The 14,107-nt window shown below is 59.9% G+C and overlaps 1 protein-coding gene across 1 annotated transcript in view; it reads left to right on the plus strand.

Moving 5' to 3' along the window:
- ZNF423 (zinc finger protein 423) overlaps positions 1-14,107 on the plus strand; it is a 267,618-nt gene that overhangs the window by 228,241 nt on the left and 25,270 nt on the right. The window contains exons 6-7 of the mRNA XM_036274427.1: positions 11,397-11,528; positions 12,992-13,107. Coding sequence (XP_036130320.1) covers positions 11,397-11,528; positions 12,992-13,107 — 248 coding nt within the window. The remainder of the gene's footprint in view (positions 1-11,396; positions 11,529-12,991; positions 13,108-14,107) is intronic.

Here is a 14,107-nt window from a genome sequence, read left to right on the forward strand (position 1 = left end):
GGTCTCTGGATGCTCCCGGAGCTGGCAGATCCGTGATGTTAATGTCAAATGTGAGCTTGGGGATTTCATAGGCCTGGAGTCCCAGCCCCGGGGCTGTTGAAGGAAGAAAGCGGGTAACAGTGTGCCCGCCCTCAAGGAGGTGGTACTTTGGGGTGTGGTTGGGGAGATGTGGGGACATGGAGTGGATGAGAGAGCCATGTCTGACCCAAGGCTGCCTCAGAGAGCCGCACGGCGCTACCCCCGCCCTCGTGGCTTCGGCCGAACCGAAGAAAACCTGCTTTTCCAGCGTGGGCTCCACGCCGATGCTACCACCGGGATCGAGCGACAACTTGGGGAGGTGTCTTTGGTCTGAACGTATCCCTTTACTCCACGTTGCCTTCCCAGCAGCGGGGCCGAGCCGGGGTGGAGGTGGGGACCCTCTCTTGGCCTTGACCGCCAGCAGGCGTCCTGCGCGCTGATGTTATGACGTGTCCGGGGGAGACGCCGAGAGCCGGACGCGGGTTGCTCCAGGGGAGGTGGCCCGGCGGTGTGGCAGGTGGCTCCGGACTAGCCAGTAACCATGGCTGTTGATTCGCTTCACAAACTGTGGGTCCAGAGTTTCCCAGTTATTTGAGTTGCATCCTTCAGTGAAACTTGGTTATTCTTGAACAATCCTGCAGTCCCCTAATTCTCTCCAGGGTGGAGGTTGAAGTTGAAGGTCAGAGGTCACATCTGGGCAGTTTCCACGCAGGGCGTCCTGCAGACGGGCCTTCTCCGCGGCCTGGCGGCGCATTGAAGCGCACACCGCTGTTCAGTCCGTCTTACTCGGTGCCGGCCGCCGCACACGGTTGTAGGTTCTGACCCGGTACTGACCGAGACTGACTCTGAGCACCTTGGACTCCGTGCCGTGATGGAAACTCGCTGTGCAAACCCTTAGCCGCCAGCCCCTGGCTGCTGAGCGCCTGAAGGGTGGAGCTGGACTGTTATTTCATTGATCTGATTAATTTACGTGAAATCGCCACGTATGGCCACTGAGTGCCTACCGGACAGAGCAGATCTTTCAGTACAAATCGGGCGTTATTTTCTAGTCTTGTCACTTACTCTTTGCCCGGGGAGTTGCCGAGAGGTGGGGCTGCCCCCGTCCGGTTGGCATCGCCAGAGGGGAGGACACGGTGAGGCGCCGTGTCCAGGCTGAGCACTCGGCCCTTCGGTGTGTGCTCGTCACGACGGGGCCAGTCCCGTGTCTACCTGGGTGGGAAACTTCTGGAAAACGGTGCTCGCTGAATCCTGCCTGGGTGCCCGCACCTGTCCACGTGGGCCACCGCCCGCCTCGTCGACGCCTTGCTGTGGCTCGTTTACGAAGTGCTCGGGGCAGTGCAGCGGGATTCGCGTCCCTGCAGGGTGGTGCCGGGGAGGCTGCGCGGCCTGCCTGTCGTGTCTGCATTGGAGGCCGTTCATCTGGGGGTCAGTGGCGTGACGGAGTTCTCAGCAGTCGCCTTGTGGTGGAGGACTTGAACCCGGAGATCAGCGAGATCCATCAGGCCAGCTGTCGGGGTGCGAGGACCGAGGACGAATCCGCTTCTTGTTTCCAGTGCGTGGGCACCCGGGAGCGGGCAGAGCCTTCCTGCTCCGAGGGCCCTGTTCTTCGGTGGGTGGAAGAGGATGTGTGCAGGAGGCGGGGGCTTCTCCTTCCGTCCGGTGTTCAAGCCCCAGAGCCTCAAGTTCTAGAGGTTTGGAGGCCGAGAAACTAAAATCGTTAGCACTCCTGGAGTTCTCTCTCCGTGAAGGCCCAGGAGCCCTCGGCTTGACTGGATTATTCCTCCAACCCCCCTCCCCCCATTAAGAAGCTGAGGTGAGCCCCTCCCGTGTCTCCCCGACGTGCCCAGGGCCTGGTTGGTGACTTCTCTTTTACCAAGGCAGCTGGTCACCAGGTCCTGAATGTCACAAACGCTCGGACTGCTGAGGGGCCCCTGACTGTCAGTCGCCGTACAAGTTTGTGGGCAGCTGGCACCTCGGGGCTGGGTCCCCGGCAGCCCTCGAGCCGCCGGAGCGGAGGAAGGAACCCTCCGCCCGGCGCCCGGCAGCTGGCCCACCTCTGTCTGAGGTCCTTAGGGCTCCGAGCTCTGGGCTCGGCCTGAGGGAGGCCCAGGGCACCACCTGAGCCTGAGCCCTGCCCTCGCCTCGGGTCCCGCTTTTTATTTTATCCTCATCTGAGGACATTTTTCCATTTTGTGTTCAGATAGAGCAGGAAAGAGAGAGGAGGAGAGAGAGAGAGAGAGAGAGAGAGAGAGAAACATCGATGTGAAAGGGACACATCGAGTGGCTGCCACCCGCACGACCCAACCAGGGCCGGGGACAAACTGCAACTGAGGTACGTGCCCTTAGCGGGAACCGAACCCCGGTCTCTCTGGACCGCAGGCCGACGCTCTAACCGCTGAGCCAAACCAGCCAGGGTTCGCCCTGCTTTTGACCTCTGTTGAGATCCTACTGAGTTTTAAGAGAGTGGCAACACCTGAGGGGTGACCAGAAGTAGGGAGCCGCCGTGAGCCGCGGTTGGACAGAGGGGTTGGAATCTGGATCCGGGTTCGACCGTGGCCAACATGGGGAGTGGTGGCGGTGGAGGAACATCCAGAGAGGGAAGGGACGGAGGCATCTGCAGACGTACAGGATGCGGACGAGGACCCGCATGTCCAGATGCCGCGTCCGGACTCTGAACACTGGGTGGATCCGCGGCCGTGAGCTGCCGGAGGGCTGGTGTGCCCCTTGCCGGGCCCGGCCTGAGTTCCAGGGCGGAGTCATCTCCAGAATCACAACAGTCGCAGCGCCGGCCGCTCTCTCTCACTGTGTTTAACAGCCCCATGAGGGGTGACTCCCCACTTCACAGACGGGGAGACTGAGGCTTGGAGGGGGAAGTGCGCGACCCATTGTCACACTCAGAGTGTGGGCTGGAGCCGGGAACACCCTCCGGGCTGCCTGGTGTCAGCCGTGTTTCTCCTGCACCCCGAGGATCCCCTCCTGTTGGAGCGGGGACGTGGGGGCGGTCACTTGAGCTGTCCTGTTTGCTGTGACGGGAAATCTCAAGGGGACTTTACCCAGAATTGTCCTCAGGCTTAACTGACCCCTAGCTAAGATCCATCTGACGGGGCTCTAGGGAGCAGTCGGTCAATGGAACCATCTGGAGTCCTCTGATTTAAGTTTCGGAGGAGGGATGGAGCGGAGCACTTGTGACTTGGGACAGCCGCGTCCTGGAGACGGGCCTTGGCCAGATGGCCAGTCTCGCCGTGGGAACCCCAGGGCACGTGGGGGTGGCTGAGCCCGCCAGGCTTCCCAGGCTGCGGAACCAGGAGGGAGGCCGCCGTGGTCGCCTCCCGGCCGTCCTCCCCCGAGCCCCGTCTCCACCTCCCCCAGGTGCGCAGAGCGGTGCACGTCTGCCCGGGGGGACAGGCCGGCAGGGAGAGGCTCGTCCGGCCCTGGAAGGCAGCCTGAAGGACAGGCCTGAGTACCGGGCGGGAGGGGAAATCTCGGGGTCCCACTCATTGCTGGATGCCGGATGGCAAGAGGGTCCGGTGTTTCTGGAAAGACCAAATGGAGGGGTACGGGGGGTGGGTGGGTGGCCCTTTCACGGTGGACACAGCTACATCGTGCTGAGACTGGGGAGTCGGCCCGCCCCTTGGTCCTGCCCATCTGGTGGTCGCGTAGTCCTGTGACGTCAGCATCACGGCGGAAGGGGTATTGTTGGTGGGTACCTGAGTAAATAAGTATAAATAGTTTTGTTTCTGATATGTGACCGGATTATTTTCCAGTTGATTTTAAGCCTTGGCCCCAAGTGGCCCACAGATCAAAAAAAGATAAGGGTCAGTTACAAGGTTGAGCTCATTCTCCGTTGCCACGGCAACCGACCTCCGGCAACCCTCGGAGGACTGCACCCTGCTCCCCAGGTGATGTCTTCACTGTCCACGCCATCAATCCCAAGCCTTTCAGGATTCAGACTGCCTAATTGTCGGGGCTCTGTTTTGAAGAGGCTCCGTCCCCCGTGGGGCCCAGTTCAGGCCCACGCTCATTTATAAGCCTCCGCGAGACCCAGGGGACCGTGCGATGGGTCCCTCCCGGCCAGAGAGGCCTGGCGCGGTGCCCACAGGGCAGGAGGGCGGGCACAGCCCACCCTCCAGGATTAATTAGGGAAATGGGGGCGCCGTACTGGGGCGCGCCTTCAGGCAACGCTGAGTGCACCCTGGCGTGGGCAGTCGGGGCACTGGGGCTGCCCCCCAAGGCCGACACCGTTCATCCCAGAGAGAACAGGATAACGGAGCGTGTCCCCGCTCTGGTTTCTCAGCCTTCGCGGTGTGGACGAGGGGTGGCTTCGGACAACTTTCCCTGTTTGGAGACTTGTACGTACAGTCTTGTCGGAGCCCCGTGACGGCCCTGAACACACCTTCCTGGCGGAGGGTCCCAGCAGGACGGGCCTCCCCAGAGGCGCCGCCCCGCGCAGCCAGCGCCACCCAGACTTGAACGCCCGCCCATCACTGGGCCGTTTTCCCTGTGCGGGTCTGGGGGGGGGGGGTGCTGAGAGTCTGCGTTTCCAACGGCTCCCAGCCAGTGCCCGGCTCCTGTCTGGGGACCACACCTTGCCCACCAGGCTGTAGCTGCTCCGGGGCAGCGGGGCTGAGGGCTGGAGACCCCAAGTCAGCCCTTGCCCTGCACCCCGTCCCCGGGTCCTGCCTGGCCTCCGGTGAAGGAGGGGCTCCCCCAGACCTTGCTTGTTTCCTCCTTTGCCCTTGTCAACTCCCAGGCCACATGTCCTCTTCCTCTCCCACCTCTGCTTGCCTGGTGGTAATGACAAATGATCAGGTAACCTGCCTGACCTGGCCGCGATGGTATTATCTGTTCTCTTCTCTTTCTGCCCAGAGGCCATTGTTCCTTAGAACAAAGGGCTGAGCCGCCTGTCCCCCATCAGCCTATGTCTCTAGTTCCTGCTCTGCACCTGTTTGTGGTTGCGTATTTGTTCAAGTGGCGTCAGAGGGGTCCTCTCCCGAGGTCCCCTCTTACCTCCTCATTTGCTGGCCGAAGGCCTGGCCCTGTGCCCCATGCCGTCTTCCTTATCTGCATGTCTGAGCCTGGGCCCCGGACCTCATGGGTCTTACCGACCCGCCGTGTGGGGGGGCGAGTCACGGGCTCAGCCCCTGGAGCTGTGGAGTTGAAGCTGGTGACGTTCCTGATGGGAGCTGGTGACTGGAGGCAGCCCATGCATTCCTTCCCTTCGCGGAGACGCTGTAGCAGGGACCTGGCCACGGTGGCCCGGGGCTGCCTTCTCCCCTCACCTGGGATAGTCCTCAGCCTTCCTGTGAACCGAGCAGGTGCCAACAAGCGGGCCTATCTGCCCCCTACCTGCAGCTTTGGGACGATCAGGGTGACCAGGAGCAGAGGGTGGCTGCAGGGTCCTGGGTAGGGCCCTGGGTCTCCAAGCTCCCTTGCCTGGCCTGTCAGTTAGGGAGGCTGGGCTCCCGGAGTTGGCAAAATGCCCGGCCTGCAAATTGGGGGGGCATTGGCATTCACCAGCACCCCTCACCCCGCACCCCAAGTATTGTACTAAGTGCTCTATACACATTATTCATTGCCTGGTTACTGAGTGCCCACTGTGTGCCAGGTCCTGTCCTAGGTACCAGTGCCGTAGCAGTGAGCAAAATAGCCCTCGTGGAGTGTGTGTGTGTGTGTGTGAGAGAGAGAGAGAGAGAGAGAGAGAGAGAGCGCGCGCATGCGCGCAAGAACTGGTTAAAAAAACAATCGACTCTGATATACCGGGGGTTGCAAACACGATTGAAGAACTTAAAGGTGGGTGAGGTGCTAGAAAGGATGAGGTGTGCGGTGTTAGCGGGGTGTCTAGAGAGTTCTCTCTGAGGGGTCCCCTTTGAGCAGACACTTGCATGAAGCAGGGGAAGAGGAGGAGGTGCTCTGGGGAAGACGCTGCTGGGGGACAGGTGTCCCGGGGCCCAGCAGCCAGCCAGCAGGAACTGTCGAAGCTCAGAGAGCTTAAGTTACTGACTCAAGTGCACACAGCGAGTGAACAATGGGACCTGACCCGTGTGTCCCTAACTGCTGCTCCTTGAGTGGAGGAGGCTCGTGAGGCCTGTCGCACAGGTGACAGCCGCTGGTTTCCTGCTGGACAGGGGTACGCGTGAGCGTCACCACTCTGGGGTCAGCTGCCCCTAGTGGGGCCCTGCTCAGGGAAGGGCACGCAGAGGCCTGGGCATGTGGCGGTAGCACGAGAGCTCGGAAACAATGCTCGGCCCACTCCCCCCGCCCCCCGCCGCCCCTCCCTCCCAGGCAGCAAACTGTGGCCTCCAAGCGTGTGCCGGGGCCTGCCTTTGACATCGGCGGGGCCCACCTGAGCCTCACCTTCAGGATCCCGATAATCAGCCCTCTCTCCTCCCGGCTTCCCCCAAGACCTGTATGGAAATAAGTATGTGTCTGCCAGGGATCAAATGCTTTCGGAGACAAAAGTCGGCACTGAGGACGTTCCGGGGACTGTCATCTCCGCACGGCGCTGCTCCACAAAGCCCTCGCTCCCCGTCTGGGCTGACACAGTTTCAGCCTGAAAGGTACCAGCAGGCCAACTTGGTTTTAAGCAAGAGCACATCCTATTATTTTTTATTTTTTTTATTTTTTTGAGAAATGAAGTGTAAAATTAACACTTATTATTCCCGAGCAGAGTTGAGAGAAAGACACTGGCATTTTTGTGCTGGCTGGGTTGTCGGGTAGTTTGGTGGCGGTGTGTTTTGTGTTTTTTTGTCATTTTAATTTTGTAGACATCGCAGTCGATCGCTGGGTTCCTGGGGTCGGTCCCCACTTCTGGGGGCTGGGAGGCAAGATGGGGCACAGGGAGCTGGCGAGATCTGCGTTTCGCTTTGCAGAGGAGCTGGGCTGTGGCATTCACTTGAGTTGCGAGGGGCTCTTAAGGATGCTTGTCATGTACTGTAAAAGAGAAAAAGAAAAAACAGGACTAGAAAGGAGAAGCGATGGTATGTCTTAGCTCTCTGCCGCCCCAGGCCGACCGAGGTGCCTGCCTGTGCCTCGCGGGTCCCAGAGCGCTGTGTGATCTCAGGATCCGGAGGGAAAGTTGTTCTCTGAGGGTGCTGCCGTCTTCGGAGCCTGAGACTTGGGACAGAAGGAGAGGTCGTCAGCGGGGGTGGGAGGCAGTGCCGGTGGAGGCGAAGTCTGTCAACATCCAGCCGGCTTACCCGGGGACACAGGTGCAGGGAGCATCACCCTCTAACTAGGGCAGCCCCCGTTTTCCTGGGTGGCTTTATGGGCAGAGGTGCACATAACAAACACCCCAGGGAGCACCTCCAACCCCTTCCAGTGGGGACAGGGCCTCCTCCTTCAGAAAGATTTGCAAATCCGAGGGTCTGGTCTGGAAGGGGAGGCTTCCCAGGTATGTGGGAGCCCCTCAGGCATTATTATTGCACCTCACTCTGTTTTACTGGTTTTATTTTCTGTCTCCCGTCTCCTCAGGTTTAATACTTGGGGGAGAAGGAGGAAAATTGATCTAATTAGCCCGGAAAGCCACATCCACGCCGGCTGGGGGCTCTGATTTGTTGACACGGTGGCTGCCTAACTGCCGCATATTTTTGAACGCGGGTGCAGGGCGTAGCTGGGCCGGCGAGTCGGGGGCACCCGCTGACGGGTCGCCCGGCACGTGGAGGACCGAAGGGGACTGTCAGCCTGGTGCCTCCATTGCAGGAGCCCCTTTGTCCTCTGAGTGATTGTGTCAGACGGACACGCTCCGTTCACGGCCAAGGGGATCCAGGTCCCCGCTCGGCACCAGCAGTAAACCCTCCTTTGCCATCTCAGCCCGGGCTGGGGCTCTGGCAGGCAGGGGGAGAGGGCCTGCCAGGGACAGCGCTCCTCTGTGAGTGTCTCCCCGGCCCCTCCTGTGGGCCCCGGCAGGGCGTGATGTTTCGGGGCCGGAGGAGGAGACAGCATCTGTGCCCGTAGCCCAGTTGCTAGGATCAGAACGGCTCACAGGATGTGGTCCGACGAATGCAGGGGGCTCTGCCCGGGCGGGGGCGGCTGTGTGTGCTGGCAGTCAGGGGAGGCTGCCCGGAGGTGGTGTGCAGGTGGATACGCACAGGTAGGGAGGCTTCGCAGCCAGCTGTGCTAACTCAGCGAGTGGTCTGATTCACTGCGCCCACTTTTCTCTTTTCTAGAAATGTGGTTTTCCCAGCGAGCAGGGTTAATTCTGAGATTCAGCTTCTGTTCCGAACTTACGCTATAAACGGTCACTGAAACCTCCACACCCTCGTTTTCACGCACCCTCTGCCTCGTTCACGTCCGGGAGGTGTGCCCCTTGTGCCAGGAAGGCCGCGTCTGAGGGCACCGTCCCTTGCGTGCGTGCGTGCGTTCACGCATTCGTTCCTTAGACCACACTCGATGCCAGGCACGGAGAAGCACCGTTTGTGGGGTAGGGGGTGTGTTGGGGGGTCTCTGAGGCAGCCCCCACACTGGAGGCCATCTCTAATTATGCCGACAGTCTCCCCGTGGGGAGCGGAGAACGTGTGCGGGGCCCGTGCGGCGAGCGTGCGGAGCCCGCCCGGTCCCTGGACTTGTCAATGAGCTCCTTTTGCGCCTGGGTCTCTGCCGGGTGCCGGTGGCCTAGTTGTCAGGGCTCCAGGGCACGACACACGCCCGGCAGACTCAGCCAGTGGGCTATGTGGGACAGGCCCCCCACACTGGCACGCGTGTGCGCGCGCGCCGCTGTGGGGTGCCCGGGCGGGGGCGGGGCGATGGTTGGGCCGGGGGACCCGGGGACTGGCCAGGAGCCTCAGCCCATCTGTGTTTGTGTCTTGCCCCTGGCAAAGCCCTCTGCTACCTAATTCTTGCCTTTGAGGGCAAATCAGAGCACCTGGTGCCCTTGGTGAGGCTGGTTCCCTGGGGGAGCCCGAGGGGAGCCAGTGTCCTTGGCTGCCCCAGATACCGTCCCCACTGATACCCACGGAACTGGCAGCAAGCACTTACTGGTCACTTGCTGTGCCGGGGCTGGTCAGAACCCCTTTTCCTCTTAATTGCTGACAGTTACTTATTTCTCACAGCAACGGGAAGAGGAGGCTATTTGGGGGAGTAACTTGTAAAAGACAGACTTTATTTTTTTAGAGCAGCTTTAGGTTTACAATAAAATTGAGAGGATGGCGTTACGGAGGTTTATTTCCCTTGTAGCCCCTCCTCGCACACATGCTTCTCCCCTCCCCCATTGCCAACATCACCCACCAGGGTGGTCCTTTTTGTTTTTCGCAAAAGTGAACCCTCATTGACACATTATAATCACCCAGAGCCCATCGTTTGCCTTTGGGTTGTACCCTCTATAGGTATGGACATGGGTAAAGACACGTACCCCCCATTATATTACACAGAACAACTTCACTGCCCAAAAAACCCTCTGTGCTCAGGTGTCCCCCTCCCCCCCAGCATCCACTGGTCTTCTCTGTCTCCATAGTTCTGCCCTTTCCAGATTGTCATCTTCTTGGAAGCACACAGTGCTGATCAGATCAGTTTCTTTCACTAAGTCCTACGCATAGAAGGTTTCCCCATGTGGTTCCATGGCTTGCTAGCTCATTTCTGTTCAGCGCTGCATAGTATTCCATTGTCTCAATGTTGCAAAGTTTCCTTATTCATTCATCTGCTAAAGGATGTCGCGATTGTTTGATAATCCAGAATACACTTGTTATAAACATCTGTGTGCATTGTGTGTGTGTGTGTGTGTGAACATACGATTTCAGCTCATTTGGGTAAATATAAAAGAGCGTGATTTCTGGATGAGTCCGTTACGTTTTTGTAAGAAACTGCCAAACTGCCTTCCAGCCTGGCTGCACCATTTACGCTCCAGCAGCGGTGTCCCTGGGCTCTACGTCCCCCCGCAGTGGGCGGGGTCAGTGTTTTGGAGCTTGGCCGTGCCGGCAGGCCGGTACTGGTGAGGAGGAAGGCTGTTAATGAGCCTTTGAGACAGGAGGAAGCTTACCCAAGATCACGCAGTAAGTGGCAGAGCTGGGTTCCAACATTGGCTGATGTGATGGTTAAGCTGATGTTCTCTGCCACCCCCACTGACCACTGGGCACCCCAGTCACAGGTGCCAGCCCCTTTCATCTGCTCCCAGCCTGGAGGCAGGACTTGGTGGCCCTCATTTACCAGCACGAACGGACGCTCAGGCCATATGGCTTGGAGAAGGCAGGATTTGAACTCGGGCCTGTGGATTCTGGGCGGGGGCAGGGGACCTCGGCTCTCGACATGGACGTGAAGCTGGTGCTCGGGGCACCTCTTTCCAGGGAGCCTGGAGTGAATGTTTGGGGTCACAGCAGCTCCGAGGTGGGGAGATGGAGCCGTGTTCTAATCTGGAAGCAGGACAAGGTGTCTGTCCATTGTCTGCGAGCCACTGGGTAGACTATCTGTTAAAAATATAAAAAAGAGCCCTGGCTGGTTTGGCTCAGCAGTAGAGCATCAGCCCGTGGACAAATGAGACGTGGGTTCAGTTCCGGTCAAGGGCACGTACTTCACTTGCGGTTCATCCGTGGTCCTGGTCGGGGTCACATAGGAGGCAACCAGTCGATGTGTCCCTCTCACGTCGATGTTTCTCTCTCTCCCTCTGTCTCCCTCCCACTCTATCTGAAGATAAATAGAAAAACATCCTCAGGTGAAGATTTTATTTATTTATATATATATAAAAGAGCAGTTTCTTGTTTCTGTGATACCTTCCAGTTGGCTGTCCATCCCTCTGAGAGTCAAATCCCAGGATTCTTCAGTGGCCAGAGGCCCTTTGTGACAATGCATCCATGTGTCCCCTCTGATTTCCATAAACTCTGCCCTCTGGCTCCTTCAAGCTGGCCCAGCACGGGCTCGCCCCAGGGCCTTTGCTCTGACTCTCCCCTGGACAGCTCCCGTGTTCTCACAGTACCTCCTGACACTGTCATGTGATAATCATCTTGACGTACTGTCTGCTTTCCTCACCATTCGAGTGGGGGGTGCATATTGTCTGTCTTGTTCCCCCTTTGTCCCCCCAAATCCCCAGCTCAGAGTGCTTGGTATATACTACTTGCTCAGAAATATTCTATTGGGTTTTTACAAGTCCTGATTGGACTCCCTTCTCCATAGGACCCCGTCCTGGGGCCCTCTCAGTGACACGGTCTTGGGTTCAAGCAGTTGGAGGTCACCTGCACAGCTTGTCGCTGGACCAGCAGTAGAAATCACAGCAAATGACGCCTTCTGGTGACAGCTGTTTGGGGCCGGCCCCCTGGGGTCTGTAAGCCTTGGGGTGGCTGGACCATCTGGGGGCTCACACGGCCCTGGTTCTGGGGCCGGGGAGGCCGGCCTGAGGCGGGGTGCGGGCTGCGGCGGCGGCGCGTGCGGGTGGCTGACGGTCTGCTCCCTTGCAGAGGAAGGCATCAACCACGAGTGCAAGCTGTGCAACCAGATGTTCGACTCCCCGGCCAAGCTGCTCTGCCACCTCATCGAGCACAGCTTCGAGGGCATGGGCGGCACCTTCAAGTGCCCCGTGTGCTTCACAGGTAGGCTCAGCGCAGAGGGAAGGGTCCCGGGCAGAGGGAAGGGTCCCAGGCCTCAGCACATGCACCAGGCCTGCGCGGACCCCGGCTCATGGAGAGGCTCCGAGGGGTCCCCAGCCCGCTGCCCTGGCTGCCTCCCGGCAGACCTGCCCTGTGTCCCCGCCCCACACCCTCTGGCCTCTCCTCGGAGGCAGGGGTGACCTCCCCTCGCCCCCACTCAGCTGCTGCAAGTGTTTTGCTAGCCCAGCCTCGCTCTTTGGATGGCGTGGGCTGCAGGTCACCTCTGTGTCTAGTACCGGAGGGCTCTCCCTTCACACACCTCCTGGCTGCCCTCTCCCCTGGCCCAGCCCATGTTCCATCCGGGATCCAGGCTGGGGTCAGGGGCAGCTCTGCTGGCCAAGCCCCCAGACCCCAGACTGGCTGCTGGCCCAGGCAAGTGGCTGTCCCAGCCCAAGTTCAGTCTCAGGGGCTCTGCTGGCCCCCCTCCTGCTGCCCAGATGGCAGCGGGTGTGCTTGGGGGGAGCCTGGCCTTCCCCTGCCTCTCCCAACATCTGCCGTCTGCCGCAGCACCCTGGGGAGGGTGCTTGGCGGGAGGGGATCTCTGGAGTGCTCCCCTCCCAGACACACAGCTGCTTCAGGGCCGCCTTCTGTGTGTGCCCAGCGCCTGGGCTCTGGCCACCAGGAGGCCGGGGCTGCGACCTGCTCTGTGACAGGCCTGAGGAAGGGGGTCTGCTCTGGGGAATGTCCCACACTCACAGTCCTTAGGGTTTCTCCCTCCCTCTCAGGAGCCCCCACCTGTCTGTCAGCATCACAGACATCACAGAGGCGGGGGGGGGGGGTGGTGGTGGCTGGCTCCAGGGGCCCCAGCTGCTGGGTCTGCTGGTCCAGGACACCGGGCCCTGCGTGGGGTTCTGAGAATGCCGACACCACCCTCGACAACAACATAATCGTGTTTATTGAGCACCTGCTTACACCCGATGCTGTGCTAAGCTTGTCTAACTCAGATCTGGGCTCTGTCACTTGCTAGCAGTTATTTCATCTTCCCAGTGCCTCAGTTTTCCCTTCCAGAAAACGGGGGCAACAGCAGCGCCAGCCTTACGGGCCTGTGGGCAGGCACCTGGCAGATGATGGCATTCACTGGGCTCATCGTGTGCTGGGCCGTCGTCCAAGCATTTTTCAAGTTAACCCCCATGATCTCCCAGCCACTCAGGAAATTGCCACATTTTAAAAGTCCCATTTTTCAAATGAGGATGTGGAGCCCAGAGAGGTTAAGTGACTCGTCCAAGGTTGCACAGCCCATAAGGGACAAAGTTCGGCTTCCCTGGCTCGAGCCCCCCCTGCTCCCAGCAGCCTCCTGTTTGGCCGTCTGTGGCCATGCTGGGCGGTCCCCCTTGGGACTGGTGCAGGGCCGCCCAGGCGTCTGGGCCGGGGTCCCGGTCCTGCCCTGACGCTGTGTCCGTGTCTAGTCTTCGTCCAGGCCAACAAGCTGCAGCAGCACATCTTCGCGGTGCACGGGCAGGAGGACAAGATCTACGACTGCTCGCAGTGCCCACAGAAGTTCTTCTTCCAGACGGAGCTGCAGGTCAGTGCCCCGTCCGCAACGTGCCCTCTGGTGCTCCTGGGCCCACCGGCCCTGAGGGCCCCGGTGCAGCCGGGATGGTGGAGTCAGGGTCCGCTCCCACCGACTGGGCTCTGCCCTTCTCTGGGCAGCCCCTCTGAGCTCCAGCAAGTCTCCGTATTGCTCACACAGCTGTCACCTGATCACAGGGTGGGACAAAGTTATGGACCCAATGAGAGGGGCCCAGGCCCAGAAAGGGGCTCCCGCCAGCACGGCAGTGACCCCTCCCTGGGCCTACTGCTGACTCCCCGCTAATCTAAAACCGAGCATGTGCCTCTGTGCCGGGGTGGTGAGGGGACAGCTGGCTGGTTGTCTGCTTTCCTGTGACGAAGAGGCATCGTGTGGGTGCCTGATCGGAGGCCGTCCGGGAGCCTCCTTGCTCGTGCACTGGCTGCGCCGCCTCACCTGCCTCCCACCTGCCTTACCTGCCTGGCCCAGCTCCCGAAATGGGTCCGGTCCCCAGCACGCAGGCCTCCCTGAACCCCAGCAGCGCACGGAAACTGCTTTACTTAAACCTGGGATCTGCATCGTCCCGGAAGCCAGGACAGGAGGATGGCTGTCCTTGGGGGCTTGCGGGTCTGTCCCAGACGCGTTTCCCGGTCCGCCTGTGCCGGGCTTCGTGGGCTTCGTGGTCTGGCGTGTGCAGCCTCCACCCGACCTGGCTGCACCCCTGCCTGCAGATGGTGCCAGACACCGGGACAGTTCCCGGGAGCCAGTGGGCTCCTCGGTCACCTGTCAGCCTTGCAGGCAGATCCTCAAGTGCCGAGACCCTCCCTCCATTGTGGCCATGAGAAGTCACCATTTCCTGCAATTAATGATTTTAACTACAGACCGTTTAAATGTTGCAGTATTGTAGCATCGCCAAATCTATGCAAATCGTGACTTCGTTAAGTAGTTGGAACAGCAACTTTCTGGACTTTGGAGAGGAGGGTTTTCAGGCAGAGACGTTTCCGTTGCGATCCTG

This window comes from Molossus molossus, unplaced genomic scaffold (assembly GCF_014108415.1).
Source record: "Molossus molossus isolate mMolMol1 unplaced genomic scaffold, mMolMol1.p scaffold_m16_p_21, whole genome shotgun sequence".
Lineage (NCBI taxonomy): Eukaryota > Metazoa > Chordata > Mammalia > Chiroptera > Molossidae > Molossus > Molossus molossus.